This window comes from Larus michahellis, chromosome 7 (assembly GCF_964199755.1).
Source record: "Larus michahellis chromosome 7, bLarMic1.1, whole genome shotgun sequence".
NCBI lineage: Eukaryota > Metazoa > Chordata > Aves > Charadriiformes > Laridae > Larus > Larus michahellis.
The window spans coordinates 1,649,717-1,667,585 of NC_133902.1; the positions used below are offsets into that span (position 1 = coordinate 1,649,717).

The 17,869-nt window shown below is 46.4% G+C and overlaps 1 protein-coding gene across 10 annotated transcripts in view; it reads left to right on the forward strand.

Moving 5' to 3' along the window:
- The window catches only part of COL26A1 (collagen type XXVI alpha 1 chain), a 181,560-nt gene that overhangs the window by 130,543 nt on the left and 33,148 nt on the right, over positions 1 to 17,869 (forward strand). For all 10 annotated transcript variants that reach the window (XM_074595064.1, XM_074595065.1, XM_074595063.1 and 7 more), the window contains one exon: positions 5,940 to 6,001. In XM_074595064.1, the coding sequence (XP_074451165.1) occupies positions 5,940 to 6,001 (62 nt within the window). The remainder of the gene's footprint in view (positions 1 to 5,939; positions 6,002 to 17,869) is intronic.

The window sequence follows — 17,869 nt, forward strand, 5'->3', positions numbered from 1 at the left end:
TCTGTCCCAGCATCGCTGCTGTGAGAGACCCCGGCCATCTGTGGCACTTCCCTCGCCGCTGTCTTTGCCAAAAGGTGAAAATTTGGAATGCACACAACAAGTAAATATCATGGTAGTAAACTGAGAGACTCTTGCAGCTGAGTCTTAATGATCCTACGCTACACAAAACTCGGAGAGCTTCCCTATACAGAGAAACAGTTCTTGCTCCAGCTGCCCGGGTCCTGAGCCGTGGCCAGGGCGTGCGATATGCCGGTAGGAGTCCTTCCCTCCCGCAGCTCTCCAGACCTTTGATTCCTGTTTGCTCTTCAGACCAGAGGCTACCGGGCGACACACGCGTTGCTCTTCTCCACAGTTGCTGTCAGCCCTTTGCCTTTCACGTGCTCAAACCCCGTTACTGAGCTACAGACATGACTGATTCTAAACAAGTACAATTAATAAAGTCTATCTAGCCAACATCTGACTCTCATTAGAGGAAATGTGTTGAAAAAACAGATCCCAGGTTGGCTGTGATTTATGGCTTGGGCCTGCTATCCTTCACAAGCACTGGCGAAAGCTTTTGCAAAGGGCCAGAACATAAACTACTTAGGGAAACTCAGTATCCATGTAAAAAGGCTGGAAGGGTCAAATCAGACAAATTAAAGAGGGGTGGAGATGCAAGGCTGGGCTGGCTGTCCCCTACTGAGGGCCACCTAGGTGGGCACAGGAGATCCGTATTCATATTTCTACTGTGGAATTCGACTTGAAATTTCTTCTATGTGGGAGTCTCAAAGCGTCACTGGGTTTTTTTCTGGCTAAACTGTGTGTATGTGTGTGGCAACAAGTGGACGGAGGGGTTTGTGGTCTGGTGGTTTATCTCCCAAGTTTCCAAATATAATCTCTCTGGTGTGTAACATCTCAGGTGCTCACCGAGTTGACAGTAGAAGTTAGCTGTGCTTCCTCTTTCCCTCAGGAGTTTTGAGCGTCATCCTTTTTTCCTTGCAAAGAAACGTGGTTGCCTGGACTAATTTAGGTGACTCCACTCGTGCTCCTCCAGATTTGTTTTGAGACTGTTCTGAACTTGTCCTGGAGAAAGGTGTCTGCTAACTGAGAAAAGCTGGTCTCCTTCCTTTAAAAGACAAATTGTTCTTCAAAGTGGACCTACTCAAGTTGTGTGTTACTGCTTTGTAAGACAGTGCGTCCTGAACCATAACAGTGCGGTGCCCGGACACCTGCTCTGAGCTAAAGCTCTTGCGTTCCCGGGGCTGTAAACATGGGCTGTTGGCGTTGACCTGGACGCAGCTCTGGTTTACTCCCCCGACCCTGGGGATAACTGAGGTTGTCCTCTTTGTGCATGTCCATTTCTGAAAAGCGCAGTGGAAGTGGTGGACTTGATTAGATGGAAAGAGAAGAGCTGCCAGGCAGGTTTTATCACAGAAATCGAATATACTCATTTATTTCTCTATGTGTATGTAACATTTGGTCACTTTTCATCCTCTGACCTCGGGTCCTTTATAGAAGAAACACTACACTAAAAATGGATAAAAGGAAAGCAAGACTCAGAGGAGGAACGTGTAGTGTTGAGAGTCCCGAGCAGGTTGAAGCATGAGCTGCAAATGCGATTCTTATGTCCCGAAACTTGACCGTGTGCTACGCCTCATTGCATTGCAAGGTTGAAGTTTCTTGTAATGGCAAAATACAGTCTTGAAAAAACTGGCTGCAAAGATTGTATTTGTTTAAACAAAGGCTTTGTGGTTCCAGAATTCTCTCCCCTTTCATATGCCATAAACCACCTCCTCCGCCTCCCCTCTGAAATATGAATTTTGGAGTAATCCATCAAGAAAAAGAGAGACAGAGCCTTGATCCCTTGACTTCAGTTGAGCTGTGCAATTTATATCTACAGAGCATCTGGCTGTAGGGAAACCAAAAGCCCTTTTAATATTCTGCAGAGACTCTGGGTATACAAATGAGCGTGGGCTGTCAGAGCTGAGAAATGGGGCAGAGATGCCAAGAGGTTTCTTTGCTGTTTTGCACAAAACTCTGACCTGCGACCCTGTGGTGAAAGTTGGCCTGTTTTTTTACTCCCCTCAGTGCCACTGTGATAATTGTGCTGAAATCATTAGAGCCCCATTGGTATGAAGCCGTTATCATGCCTTTCTTGTTTAGAGTAAGCAGTTTGAAGACTTGTGGGGCTTTCAGCCTTGAGCAACTGAATTGTACGACTATTTAATCATGAAATTATGCAAACGCTGCTCGAGCCCTGTGAAACAGGAATGCCAAGTTAGCAAAGCACCCGAAGTCAGTCGTTCCCTGCTGTGAGTCGCTTTTGGTAGGAGCGTAGCTGGAGCGGCAGCCAGAGGCTTCCGTCCCTGTGTCCATGTGCGAAGCTGCAGCGCCCGAGGCACCGTTTCAGCCTTTAATCAAAGCTAGTTCAAACGTAGCAGCCTTTGGATCAGGGTTAAGCAGGTCACTGATGGCACGGGGTACACAACTTGTTATTTTCCAGCATGCCGAGTCTGCCACATCTCTGATACGTTAGACTTTTCTTTTCCTCCAATTGCATTGTTTTACCCACGCAGGCGGAGAGGGGGAACGGGAGGGTGGGAAGGGAGAGGTGTGCTAGGACCGTAACAGTGAGACATTATGGAGACAGACTGGGCGTCACGCGATATGCTGGTACAGTCTCTTGTTCATTATCTCAATTATTTATTCTCCCTGCTGGAATATTTCTAAAACAAATCCTGCCATGTGTTTTGAGGTTGGGCTTCATAGAGTGAAATCACAACTCCTTTCTCGGAGTTTAGCTGGAAAAATACAAATCTGCCAAATAGGAATACGAGGGAAATAAACTGTGGTTCTCTGTAGCAACAAGTGATGGATTTCTGCAGATATGGAAAGCGTCTGCTCTGGAGTTCCAGGTCAGAGAGTATGTGTGTTTGCCCCAGCGTTATATTCGTTGCATGTGAAATAATGATGTGAGATTCTCAGTCTCTTTTTAACAAAGCAGATTGCTTTCACCCTGATCAGATAATTCAACTTTACTGTCCCAGGCCTTGGAACCACCACTCATCAGGATTAGTAGTCAAGGAAGATATTTATTAGCTTGATTTGTCACCATCATCCTCGGGCTGTCTGCAAGGACAGATAACGACCTTGAAGCAGGCTGGTCCCTGGTGCGTTGGGAGCGAGCTTTGAACACAGTTTCTGTCACTGCAGTACCGAGCATTCATCTCCTTTTGTGTTTGAAAGCATCGTCTGTCTGTTGGTTATCTAGACAAAGGTCACAAGGATTTGTTGGTGGGACAACTTGCCTTAGTAAGATCTTTTGCATTAGGACACGCACTTTCTGGATCAGTTAAACGTCTTTTGGGTCCAGGATAAGTACCTTGGGTGTGGATCTGGATTTCCAGGCACTGCACAAAGGGAAGGATCAGAGTTCAAATTCAACCTTGACTTAAGTAGTTCTCTTGCTGACCTGGGCTGTGTTTTGCATACGTTTCTTCAGGCACCACTGATGTGGATATGACATTAGTACAAACCTCATCATGCCGTGGCACTGCTGGCTTCCTCCCCACTTCTGTCATTTTGTTCATTTAGGTCTACCCTTTTGTGCTGCAAATGCACCCGAGAGGGCTCTTTGAGATGCTCTTCAAGAGCAGAGGGGGCTGCTGGACGGGTGCTGTTCGTCCACTCTGTTCGACAGAGATGATTGGAATATCCTTCCCCCGGGAGCTGGTTGATTCACCCTTGTGCAGAAGGGTAGCGCAAGCCCTTTTTTATGATTGGAGCTCCCCAAAGAGAGCTTAAATGATCAATCCATCTCAAATTATGCACAGAGATGGTTTTCAGATAGTTCAAGTCAGTCTCTCTGAAACCTATGGGAGTTATTAATATGTGCAAGCCAGCAGAAGGGAGAATAGGACTCCATATTTTATTTGTTCTGTAACACATCTGGTACGCCTTTTAGCTCTTGGGAGCACTGGATTTATTCAGTCTTATCTTTCTGTGGGGATGAGCAAGATCAAAAGCATGAAGCCGGTTACGTGCAGAACGTAATTCCCTGTTTTACACACCACAGGCAGATCCAGACCAAACAAGCCTCACCCATTTCCTTCCCTGTGGGACAATACACTTATGGCACTTGCGTATTCATGGGCCACTTCAAGCCAAAAAGTATCGCCCAAGATCTATTGCGGAGAACAAAAATAAACAAATGTTATTTCCTGTTGGGTAGAAGAAAGTCCATGTCGGTATTGACCTATGAGAAAATCCCTCAATCTAAGTGCTTCTGATCCATCAGATGCTTTGTTTGCAAAACGTTGGGTGTTGTGAGGTGGAAGCTCCATGCCTAGCTCCTTTAGGAAGCTATGCAGATCCTTGTAGAGGGTCAATGAGAGAATTTCTTTGGAAGGTTTATGCAATGGGTGATTGGTTGCCGTTAGCACTCAAGCAGTCTTCTTAGACTGTAAATCGCTCACGCGGAACAGCCAAGCTTCCCAGCCCTCCGAGCCATGTGCTAAAATTTTTGCATGGCCGAGAGCCATTGGTACATACCATGTGCTTCATAAAACAGGAGAGTGTTTGTATGTGAAGATTGGAGAGATTCCTTGGGGCTCCTTGTGCAAAAGAGGACAAAGCTTTTTAGGGGGGACAAGTGAGTCCCAGGTGTTGGGGTGATGCTTTTAATCAGGCCGTGTTTGCCCATTCCTCGCCACCGGTAGGCACTGGGTTTACTCAACATCCCTTGCATCAGTACAACCTCAGCCTGCGCTGCACCTGAATGGTCTATTAAGGGGCTCAAGAGTTACAGCCCCAGCCCTATGGAAATACCAGGACTAAATACTTCTTCCGTGGCCAGTCAATGAAAACCGTCCCTGGCCCTTAAGGAGCCCAGAAACGCACACAGAGACATATTTCTCCTCTGTGGGACATGAGACGGCAGTGATTCATCACCTGAATATGGATGGTTTATTCTCTGACATACTTCACGCTGCAAGTCATTTTCTCTTTTTAAAAATTGCTGCGCTTCAGAAGTCATGATAGGTGAGCGGTCCAGTCTGGAAAGCTTCTCTGAGAGCTGGGAATGGGCAGTTCAGCGCTGCTGCAAAGCGTTGGGAAAGTCCCATGTTGATTAAATCTCTGTTCAGGGCTTTATCCTCCTTCACTCACTTAAAAATTGCTGAAATGAAAACAGAGGCAAAGCAGCAGGCCTTCTGTTTAGATAAGTGATGTCCTTTGTATCAAGCAATCGTTTTAAATTGCACTCAGAGCCCATTATGTTAACGTTTGTTCTTGCTAAGGCATCCTGTCAAGACCCCTTTGGTGGTTGCTGCCTATCTGTTGCTTCTATGCAGCAAAGTGAGATGGAAACCACTTGGTGCTGCGGCTCCGGTCTGCATCAGCCCTGGGGTCTGTCTTGGATTTTCTTGCTGTCACTGAGACTGATGATTTGCTGTGGGAGTGGTAACAGGGCCTGGGAGCCCAGGGATGGAGCAGGACTCAACAGAGATGGGCATTTTGTATATTCATTGATTTTGTCGGTATTTGACCAGGATGTAATACAGGAGAGGGTATGGCACAGAGCTAAATGGCAGTAGTGGTTGTGCAGCCTGATGTCCTGTGAGGTGGCAGCACAAGTGTCTCTGCTGGTGACAACAAGTCATGCTGGATGCCACCATGAAAAAATCTTACAACTAATTTTTTCTTCATTTGCTTTCTACCTATTGGGAACTTGGTTTCACAGTCTGTCCCCCTAAACATCCCCAGACAAGGTTCACGTAACGTGGCTGCGGCTGTTCACCTGTGCAATGCATTTAAATACTTATTTTCCTCCTGTAACTGATCTTGAATCACTTTTCTGTGTGCCTTGGATCACAAAGGGACCAGGGTCTGCAGAATGAAAGCCATGGATTAAAATGCAAAGTACGTAGAAATTTTACATCATTCTGTTTTGTTCCTTCTAGAATGCATGAACTGCACGAGACTAGCGGATATGACCGAGAGGCTAAACACGCTTGAGGCCAAGGTAAGGACTTGCCTTTATTCTCCTGTTTGGCAAAAATTTCCAAGAGTTGGCAGCCCTGGAGAGATCATGTGTGTGTCCTTGTGTCCATAGCGCGGAACACGCTGTGGTGGTGGTCCTGCGCCAGGGAGTGAGGGCAGTGCTGCTCTGCACGTGGGCATCGCTCACCTCTGGCCTGGCTCCTGCTGCTTCCCACGCATCCTCTCGGCTCTGCCATACAGCTGCACCTCTGTCTCCCTTCTTCGCTGCTGGCACAAATGTGCAGCTGCTAATAAATAAGAAATAGCTCATTGCGTTCAACTGGAACATGTTGGCTCAGGTTTGGGTCCGGAAACAGAGGGCAGACAGAGCTGTGTGAAAAATCTCCTGCCTTCAGCTGGTTGATAATGTGGGGATGGAAAGCAGTGATTCCCCTGGCTCAGGGAAGAAGCAGAGTCTGATTTTGGTCTCTCTCACTAAAAATGCCTTGTAGAAACCTTACCGATATAGAGTGCAAAACAGAGGAGTAATGGTATGTAGATTTTTCTAGGAGCAGTTGTTTATTAGCCTGCTCTTCAAGTGCTATCCAGTCCTGCTTTTTTATCCCTTTTCTGAAGGGTGGGAGGCTTTCATGCATGGTTTAGTGGAGACAAATGTTATGGGGAGACCTGCAGGTTGTGGGGGCTTTTTCTGCAAATTGTTTTAATTTCTACCTACTGGGATTCGGATAAATTGTTCCAGTCTAGCAACAAAGCAGCTGAATCAGTCGGTCCTCTTTGATCTGTGGTCCCACCTGTGACAGCCCAATCCTGGCTGTTAGATATAGCGCTTTGGTCCCTTAAAGGCATTTTGCTGCTGTTATTATTCATTAACTGATGGTTATCAATGACATAAAAGAATTTGGGGAGAAACCTTTGCGGAGGAGGGTGGTGGATGTGTGATGTTTTTGAGGCCAGTGCATGATATTATGGTAATTTGGGAATTGTGTGTGCTGAAATGGAGTGAGCAATGTTGTCTGGAACTTCCTCAAAGCCTTCACAGTTGTATTTCACTACAGGAAAATGAAGGGGTGAGGGGAATGAAATTCTAGGGAGCAGAATTGTTCGAGTGAAAACAACTGTTGTAGTGCAAAGGACAAAGACGAGCTGGATTGTTTTTCCAAGCAGCAGGACCTGGCGGGTTGGGTGTTCTTTGGCAGCGAGGAGCTGGAGGCGTTTGGAGAGGAGAGAGGGGCTGGTGACTGACCTCTGCGTGTGCAGTCCCGAATCCAAGTAAGACATGGGACCAGCCTCAGAGAGACGTAAATCAGCTTGTAGCCAGCTGTACCTTCCTTAGCTTTCCAGGACTTTCTGTATTTGGCTCAGTGGAAAATGATAACCTGACACCAGAGCGCCCGTGCTCTGCTGGCTTGTGCTGCTCAACACTTGTGTCAGGTAACAAAGTGTGAGAGGCTCATGGCAACCTCAGCCAGGGCCATCGTGCGGCTTCATGGAGGAGAAAGGAAGTCCTACCCAAATCCCCTCGATAAATCTTAGCTCAAGAGTGAAACTGCACTTAGGTCAGTGGGTTTCTGTTAGAGATATGAAGCTGGTTTAAATCAGGTGATATTCCCATCACCTGAAAGCGATCTGCTCTCTGGTATTGCCACCAACTGCCAGCTGCCCATGGTATTTGGGAAGCGCTGCCTGCCTGCCTTCTGCACGGGAGCTCTCCTGAAGGCAGGAGCACGTTGTCTCCTATTCTAACCTAGGACACTTGTGCAGCAGCTGGCATTTGTCTCCGCACTGGCAGATCTGACGTGCTGTCCTTAGGAAATGCCATCTGGCTGCAACCTGCTCTTCGTTCAGGAGGGAGCATTGAGTTGTCAGAAAAACCAGTGTTGATGGCTGAAGACTTTGCAGTCTTGCAGACCTTCCGACATGAGGAACAATGAGGTGGGTGCCTGCAAAGTTCAGTGTCAAGACCCTGGAAATGACACTTGAAAGATTTTGGTACTGCCTCACTCTCTCTTGCTGTGATGGGTTTCCTTTGGACTTCCCTATGCTCCCACAGAGACCTAAGTTGGGAGCAAAGCTCATCACAGAGTTTTCTTTTATGGAGACAAATGAGTTATTCTTCTGTTGTGAAGTACTAAAGACTGTGTCTCTACAAGGGTGCCTTCTGCAGCACAGCCCAGTAATGTCATCAGTCTTTTGGCTTCCACTTTGTTTGAAAAGCTGTAGGTGCTGTGCAAAAATTGACTGTAGCAATTAAATGGAGAGTGAAGCAACATTACACAAACGCTGGTGCTGTTCACAAGAGAAATATGCCGATTCACCCTTTTTTTAAAGGTTAATTTAAGTTCAGTGTGATCTGTGTAGCAATGTAATGACCTCAGTTGTTGCTATTCAATAATAGCTCGCACCATTAGAAAAGTGCTTGAATTTGTTTAGGATTGTCTGTGTTCCTGCTCTGGATTTTGGAGAAAGATCCCTATTTTTCTGGCTGATTCGGATGTTAAGTTGTCTCTCAGCTCTCCAAACTGTCGTCTTGTAATGTCTCATTTCACTACAGCAACAGCCTGAAGCTGTTCGGAGGAAGACCGAAGTCTTCCTTCCTCCAGGGATGGGCACACACATCCCTTACTAGCGTCAGAGACTGACACCCACCCCCCACGCCCGATTTTTGCTGTCTTGTTCTGCAAAGGCAGATGTGGAAGTTCATCCTGGCTATGAGCAGAGATGGATTTTCCTGCGGCAGTCCTGCTCCTTATGGAGACAGCTGAAGTTGAGGAGCTTCGCTGCTTTTGCTCTTTGGAATTTCAGCCCGGCATGACCATGGTGAGCTCGGGGAATGGCAATGGAAGGGATGAGCCAGCTCAGTGTAGCCAGTCGGCTCCAAGCAGGTGAGGCCATTGGCACCTGCTGTAAGGGCTTTGAGGCATGCGGAGCCTGTGCAGCCTTGTTATAAATACTGCAGGCTCCAAGGGTGAGAGCAGATGTGTGGAAGGCTACCTCTGAAGGACCTGTGCACCTGGGCACATCAGTGCTGGGTGACAAGTTTTGCTTTAATAGAGTAGGTGAAGGACAAGTGAAAAACATTCTCTTCCTCGCACGTCTGCAATGGGGAGAAGGAGCCAGGAGCGTTTCTTGGTTATGTCTGAGGATATGTAAAATGCGTGTTTGTCCTCTAGTGGCTGTGCAGGGCAAGTTAAGGAAACTTAAACTCAGTCGTGGAAGAAGAGGCTACAAGACTGTGGTTTCTTCTTTCCCCACTCCGCTTCTGCAGGCTTTTGTAGCTGTACCCCTAAAAAAATGGGGATATAACCAGAAATGGTCTCATCTTTCTTATTAGAAGAATGAGTTGGTTCATCCAACTTGTAAGATCAGCGTCCAAATGAGGTAATAAAAGTAACCCTCTGATTTTTGTAATACAAGAGTTGGATCAGAAAGCAAGCAGCGAGAATAAACACAGAGCAAATGTAATGAAAAGTGACTCACTAGGGACCAGTGCTTATATGGCCCTTGGGGAGGAGAGAGACTCTGAGACGTGGCTGAACTGTGTGGCAGAACAAACTCTTCATGTGTCTTATTCTTTCCTTAACACTGCTCTAAGTTGTTCTGGTGGCTGTGGGAGATGTTTCTGCAGGAAAGAAGGTGAAGGGAGATGGAAACGGGTTCTATCCTTGTCTCCCCTCTTTCGAGTTACCCTGGAGTAACTCAGAGCTCCATTTGCTCGATGTCAGACCCATTTGGATGCCCGAGATTTGAAAGCTCGATTGATGGCGTTGAGCTTGATATCTATATGCCATGGGGCTCGATGTCAGTGAGGATGGTGTTGAGCCTGGGATCAAGGACAAGTGTGCAGGGCAGGAAGAAAACTGCCCGCCCCCCAAGCCCCAACATGCCAAACCGTACTTCCTTCCCATGACATCTCGCTTGACATCACTACGGCATCCCCTGACCCTGCGGGGAGCCTCACTGGTGGGAGGGCAGAATGAACCCTGCTTTTATTTCGCATGAAAGGTTTCTCCTTCTGCCAGCACAGTTTCTTAGTGGAAAGAGCGTATACAGCCCTTCCTTTTGGAATTTCCTGAGCCTGATGCTGCCCTCCTGTGTCACAGCACTAAGCCCAGACGAAGTCCACCGAAGCTCAAGAGAGCTGCGATGTCAGGAGAGAGCGGCACCACGGCAGGCAGCGCCAGCAGGAAAGCAGGCAGCTGCATAAAAAATTCTGCTCGTTTTGTTCACCCAGTTTCTTTGAGTAAACTCCACACAGAGCTCCAGGCAGTGCCATATTAATCCCAGCTTTTGGTTGGAGCTTGAGCGCAGCGTTTGATCCCAGTTGATATAACCCAGTCTTATCTCCTGACACCGCTTTTGAGAAGTTCGTGGCATTCCACTTACAGCTTTAATGCAGGGAGATAACATTACATATCTGGTGTCTGGTTGATTCATTGTGTGATTGATAAATGACATGCATGTTTTTTGCATGAAAACAGTCCATGTAATGTGATTCCCCAGGCAGAAGATTCTGAAAGGTTTTAAAGAAAATCTTTGTACTGTGCACTGAGTTTGATCAATACCTGGCTATTTATACGAAATCACCCCATTTATAGCCCCACAGCACCTTCACTACCCTCTGTCTTTTGATTATGAAGCACCATTACTTGAAGTTTTAACATAATCTTTGAAATCTTTCTATCTCTCCCCCTTCTTCCAAGCAGCTACATGAAATACTGGCAGCTGTCTGTGATGTTTTATGGGGTTTGTCTTTTCTTTCTCTGATAGGCAATAAAACAGTTTCCTGCCATAATGGAGAAATATTTGGAAAATAGAAAATGTTTCATGGTACTGAGAGATTGGGAGGGAAACCCCAGTTGCTTGGCTGTGAGGCTGCTGCTGGTCCCATAGAGCAGACGTTAGCAGCTGCCTGATATTTCAAGGGCTTTCATGGATTTTCCATGTTGTGTATGTGGTTGCCACTAGCAGTTATTTATTTTCTTTCTGTTCTGAACAGGAAGGTGGTTTACTTAATCTCTAAGGTTTCCTAATGACCCTGTGCAGAATCTGCTTCTCCAGCTCCAGCGATGCCTCGAATATAAAGAGTATTTGGGCTATTTCACAGGTAGCTGTATAACAACAGACTGATTTCTAGTAGCAATAACAAACTTAAATCAATCCCTGTGAAATTTTTAATTTAATGCTGAGTTTTTGTAGGACAGTTGATGTAACAAATGTCCCTAAGAATAAAATGCAGCTTCCTAACTGATTTTTACAAGGGGGAACCGTGAACCAAAACCGAGTGGACAAACTGAATTTTGGGTCAATGGTCATATCTGAACTTTGCAACTATCTCATTGGCCTTTTTCTTATCAGCAATAATCACGCTTATGATTAGGACACTTGAGGCAGTTTGGGTACTGGCCTTTCTCTCATTTAGGCAGGTGTCCGTCTTTCAGAATGACATCGTTCTCCAGATTGGTAATTGTTGGATCTTAGTTCTTATCACTGTTGGACTGAAGGAGCAATCCGTCCCCTAGGACTGTTCCATGTGTTTGGCAAATGCTGTAAATCATTTGCCAGAACCACAAAAAGGCTTTAAAGACCTCCTCCTCCACCATCCCCTCCCGGAAAGTCTTTTAGTTACAAATTTGGCATTTTTAGTCAAATAGACTTAATATTTTCATAAAATAACTTCGAAAAATTCTGTTTTCCTATGACATGTAACTTAATTTGCCACACCAATCCTATGTCTCCATTAGGAAATGCTTTTTGTGTGTTTAATACCTGGGAACATTGTTTACAAGCTTTGTTTTTTTAAGAGAAATACTTTTGTGGACAAAAAGTCGGTTTCAGCAAAGGAGGTGTGAGGAGCCTAAGGGATGTCAGTGCTCAGATCCACCGGTAATCCCGTGCCCAAACATGCAAACTTCCACGTGATTCTCAATCAGAAATTCTAGCGGAGCTTCATAAGGAAAGAATGATCATAAGAGACAAATGACTTTGGTTCCTTTTCTTCAGCTTGCACCAAGGCGAGCCAGGAAAGGACCAAGCTCCTTTTCTTTTCCAGTTGTGCTGCTCTCTTCTTGCAGCTTTTCCTCCAGCGGAGGAGGCGGCACGTGGGGCGTCTCAGCCTGTTTGAGCCAGCTGATGTGAATCTCTCAGCCAGAGCTGAGGGCTCCTCACCCGGTGAGAAGCAGGAGCTGGTCTCAAAGCTGTTGCTGAGCACAGACATGACTTTGTCAAGACCAAGTTTGCCTCAGGCTGGCCTGGCTCCACATCCGTAGCACTGCTAGGTCCCCAGCAGGTGACAAGCAATAAATTGGGCAGAGAAGAATGATGTGATTTTTGAAGGTGGAAGGTTATAGCTCTGATGTATTTTTATCAGGTGTTTTAAAGTAATGGTGGGGAACCTGATTTCAGCCTGAGTTCCATCGTGTACTTCACTCTGCAATGAGCTCTTAGCACGGCATTGAAGGATTGCTGGATCCTTTCCACATCTACTTTCTTCCCCCGGCTCTCTCACCTTGGAGTGCCAGTGATGGCAGGCTGCATGGGCTCACCGCAGCAGAGGCAAATCTCCACTGTGGAGCAGTATCAGAGAAGCTCCCCAGGTGCTCAGAGTGCGGTGGCCCAGTAAAGCCACTGCCAGGCCTTCCCTCACTGCTGCTCTCAAGCAAAGCCTTCGTGGTCTGATGATCTGCTGAATGCTGCCTGCGTTTCGTCTACACTAGTAGCCTACTCTGTGCTTTCGTGTCTTCTCTGCTCTCATTCCCCCCCGGGAAGATACCTGCTGATGAAACAGTCACTTTTTGCATCCTCTTTTTTGGAAATCCTGTAAAACTGTACAAAACCCCAAATACCTTTGCAGAAAGAGCGTGACCCACGCTACTTGTGGATTGGCAGAAGCCTTTGGTCCGCATTTCTGTCTTCCGTGCAATTGCTGATGATATAAACCTTACCTTTTGGTCTACATTGGATCACTGCAATGACATCAGCTATTGCTCCCCACATAATTTATCAGTATAACGAAAACTCCTCCATGCGCTAATTATCTTGTCCCCTTTGGCCGTAAGCCTCTAAGATGTAATGAGGATGAAGTCACCCAGGTTCTCTCTGGGCACACAGTTCATCAGGTTTTAGTGGACACTTACTGAATGTCTTTTGGCTTTTGAGGCCAAGCAATTGAGTCTGCGTTGGAGCCTTGCACTCGCAGGTTTCATATTGCTGTGAGAGAGATACCATTCTCCATCAGATTTTGTAAAACTCCCAGTTTAGTTCTGTGTGTTGATGAATGATTAAAAAACTCTTCTATTTTGCCAAATAATTTGCTATAAAGTAAGATGTCCAACAAGTTATGCAATTACCATTATTAATTTGCTTGTGTCTTTTCAAGATCAAGGGAATCTTATTTTACACTGGAATTTTTAGCTGATGAGCTGGGTTCATGCAGTTTCTTTCCTTCCTCTTTAGAGAGAGGTGGAGGGGAGTTAATTCCACCAGTGCTTCAAGAGACCAAATATCCCCTGCTTATTAATTAATAATATCCATCTGGATTATGTCAAATGATTCCCCCTGCATTTCCATGGATTTTTATCAGTATCAGTTTTGAAATCTTTGGAAGCCCGGCTGTTCTTCCCTTGTTTCTAGCACCTACGAGTTACAGGACATCAGGAATGCGAGTGGAGGACAGATGATGGGAGGAGGCTGTGTTTGTGAAATCTTCTTTTGATGTGCGGGAACAACCAAAATAGGGTTCTTAAAAGCCACTACAAGCCAAAAACAGTCCTCTGACACCGAACATCTCAAGAAGATGAAAACCTTCCTCCCATTTCCATTGTCCCTGGCCTGAGCTTTTGATCTGACGCAAGAAATGTGGTATGTGTCTGAAGTTTAGAAAGTTTATGCTGGCAAATAGAAAAGGGGGAGGTGGGCTGAGTAAGCTGGGACTGAGCTTCAGGCACATAACGCTGATGTCCCTGCTGAGGGCCCTATGCGTGCGTGGGCCCCGCCGTGCAGAGCCAGGCTGTGAGCCACGGTGGAAGGGCCAGCGCCAGATCCTGTACAGAGGTGAGCCCGGCGCCTCTGCGGGACTCGCAATGCCCAGGGGTGAGTTTTTCAGGCAATAACCGCTGGCGCTGGCCTGCGAGCTCCTTGGCCAGTGCAGTGCGTCATCCCTCCTGCGTTCCCTTTGTGTTCTCAAGCCGTCTCCTACCTCAGGCCCGTCTCCCACTGCAGTGTTGGCAGGAGACATGGCCCTGTTTCAGCCCTTCCCAGCTTTCTGACCCAGTTTTCAGCTGCGTCTGAGAGCTGGGGTCTGGAAACCAGAGACAAGTCCTCATGCTGGTGGGACCTCTGTTGCCAGAGACTCCGGTTCAGTGTGTCCATTTAGGCTCAGATGTGACTTTTTGCTTCCACGCACGCAAAAAGACAAAAGCCCGAGTGTTTTGCTGAGTTGAGGCCGTCCTTCACCTTGTGTGACCTGGGGAGGAAGAGCCTTCATGTCTCCTGCAGGGATCTGCCTTCCTGACACCACAGGCAGCAACCACAACACTGCCCTTCAGGTAGCTCTCTGTACCTGCTCTGCTTGGTTGGGTGACTAACATTACCATGGCATCAAGACATACTTCATTTAAATGGTGGCATTAGGACATTTTCTGTCTCTATGCTCCATATTTTTCTGAAGAACTTTTGAATTGGAAGTGGTGATAGTGACAGAAGTGGGCACTGCTCGCCATGAGGATTTCCCATCAGAGCCACGTGTTCTTCTTCAGCTGGTGTCAGCCCCGTCTCTACCTCAGCCTTATTGACTAGAAAATACCAAGACTTTAATACTGAGACTTTAATACATTGCACATTTTGCTAATTTGCTTTCTGGCTGTGAGCCTCTGTGGTATCATTTTCCAACAGTTTACTCAGAGGGCTAGAAACTTTCTTTTTTTGTTTAATGAAAGTGGGAATTCTCATCGAGTCCCTTGACTACGGCAATGGCAGCCTTAAGAAAAACAGAACGTGACAGAAAATAGATGAATGGCTCCAGCGCTATTGCAATAATGCAAGGACCCTGTTTGTGCTATGTGCTGTGATAGCTTATGAGAGGACAGTCCTTGTTGAAAGAAGTGTGTAAAGTTTGAGATTTTGAGTGTGACTAAATCCCTCATGCTTTTCCTGCTTTAGTTTGGCTCTGTGGGTCTCACGGATGTGAGAGTTCTCTTCTTTCTACTTTATTTCTTTTGGGCACTTCTTCAGTCCTAATCATAAAAAACTAGAATTTCTCAGCAATTTCAGGTCTGGAGACTTCCTGACCTCTATCATTTTGTGCCCAGGGAAAATAAACTTGTTACCATGGTTTGAGCCTTAATGACTGCTAAGTATATATTGTCAATTTATAAAAGAGCGTACAGGATTATTCCGTGCATGCCTTTAAATCTTTTACAGCGTTTATCAACAGAGCGCTCATTTAAAACATGTTGTTTTAATGAAAAGGATACCGTTGCCACTGTTTTGTGTTGATTATGTGGTAACACGTTTTTATTATCACCCATAAAAATGATTTGGAGCTGTTCCACTCCAGATGCAACCTTCGGCAGAGCTGTGCTAGTGCCGCTCACACCGCCCGGGAGGGCCCCAGACCCCTGTGGTTTGCTGGTCTCTGACCATTGCTGCTATCGGTTTTATAGTACCTCTTCCCACCACGCCGCTGGGCTGCGGCAAAATGCTGTCCAAGACAGCCCTTGTCGGTCCCTTCCTCACAGCAGGAGCATCCGAGCCCTGCCCTGGCTGCAGCCCCTCTAATTTGCCACCTCCGGGATTAGTTTTGCCTCTGTTGCTGAGTCCGCTTTGGCAACAGCCAAGTGTTTTGCTGGGGAAGTACGAGGATAATCTAATAGCATAAAGTGACTCGGAAAAGATCTTTGATGCGCACTGGAGTCCCGTGTCAATGGGAATTAAGCACGATTATGGTAAGGCACATGCTTAAGTGTTTGTTGAACTGATAGCGTATGTCCTTGAAAGTCTGACAAGTCACTGGGTAAAAGCGCAGAAGTGCTTGAGACAGGCCGAAACGATTCCTTCCTTGCCTGGCATCACAGAAGCCTGTTGAATAAAAGCATTGTGACCTTTTTGCTTTCTTGTTACTCAGAAAGCAAGATTCTGGATCCGTGAATAAAGATCCTTGCAATAAAGGACGAATTTTGCTTGTTTGCAACAGCTGAGGTTCAGTTCCCTTGCACTTAACCTAGCTCCCAGTTCAATTAGTTCCTGATTCGCCCCTGTCAGGCCAGTGCATTCTGCAGGAAGTTCATCATTTCTGGCGCTGCTGCAGTACTGGCTCTCACCATGCCTTGTAATAAAGAAGTGATAAACCTTGTAATAATTGCAAGTTAAAAACAAACAAGCGGAGCCAAGTCACTCTCATTTATAATTGCAGTGTGACTTCAGTATGTAAAGACAACACAGCATGTAAAAGCTGAAACTTCTAGGGATTTAGTGGAAAATTTGAGCCTTATTCTCTTTTATTTCCCTTATCCCTAAATCAGTATTTGCTTAGGTGGTTTCCAAACAGGAAGAGACAGTGCTGTAACAAACCACGGCGTTGTACCCCTCGAACAATTTTCCCTTGTAGCCTTGTGCTTAGAAAGCAGACTTTGCTGGAGATGCGGGATGCTTGGATCAAAACTCTTGTTCGGGAAACCTCGGCCCTGCTCCTGCCTGCTGGGCGTCCCACATCCTCCCCGGGGCAGGCAGCTTTGCCAGGGATGGCTCCAGCTGCCAGGCGCGTGGCAGGGTTGCTGCTGTGTCCCAGGCATGGCTAATGCCACTGGAAAGGTGGCTGTTGCCCTTGGCCTCTGTTTAGCTTCTCTCTAGCAATTGGGGTAAAATCCATTTGCAGCAGAGGACGCGGGCTTGGTGCTCCAGGTCAGCGCTCCTGATGGGTTAGGCTTTTTCAAAAGAAATCTCTAGACTACTTAATTACGCCACCCTTGCTGGGAAGGCGGGGGGATGAAATATTTAGGTTAAAATAGAAAATTAATTTTTCTAAAATCCTAATTCTGTAAAAAGTTTAGTTAAAACTCTCGTTTGTAAAGTGCAATGAATGTTCCCCAGGGCTTTGCTTCAATGGAGTTTGTCAGTGGGCAGAGCCCACCTGGGTCCTCCATCCCTCTACTTATTGTGGGTGTTGAGATTTTTGAAGCCGTGTTAAAGACTGACGTCCAGTTTCATGTGGGCCACCAGTGGCCGGGGGAGCGCAGCTTGATGAGCAGCAGTCTAAATCTTACAGGGAAAACGGGGTGAGGTTGACAAGGAGCTTAGGTTGTAAATGGCCTGAATAGCTCAGGGACACACATTGGGATGTGGATTTACTTGAAGGTAATGTGTTTACAAGGTAGAGAAACAGTTGTGAGGTTTAATAATATCCTATTACTTTTAAGTAGAGGTCTTTAAGGAAATTGCCTGCCTTTTTTTTTTATTTTCTTCAAAATCAAAGCACCTCAGCTCTTTCAAAGCTTCATATTCTCCATCATCTTTAATATGGTCAGCATTTGTTCTTTGACTTACAACCAGTGCTTGTTCCGAGGCACCTCAGTTTGCTGCCCTGGGCATCCAGGATACAGCCCTTCACCTTGTACCAGCTCTCAGTAATTTCTGACCTTATGACCCTGGATTTGAACGCGCAACCTAGCAGTGAAATGCTGTGTCCCCTAATGCCAGCTCTGGTCCCCGGTTTCGTGTTTCTCACCAAGGGGACAATCCCCCATGAGGCTGAGTCCCTCTGGAAGCAGTGAAGCCCTCTCCAAAGGGGGCATGTGCAACGTAACACAGCAGCTTCCTGCACTAATTACTGCCACTTTCCAGAAAACTAATAGAGCTTTAACAGCAAAGCCCCGCAGTCTGGGATGCAGAGTTATTC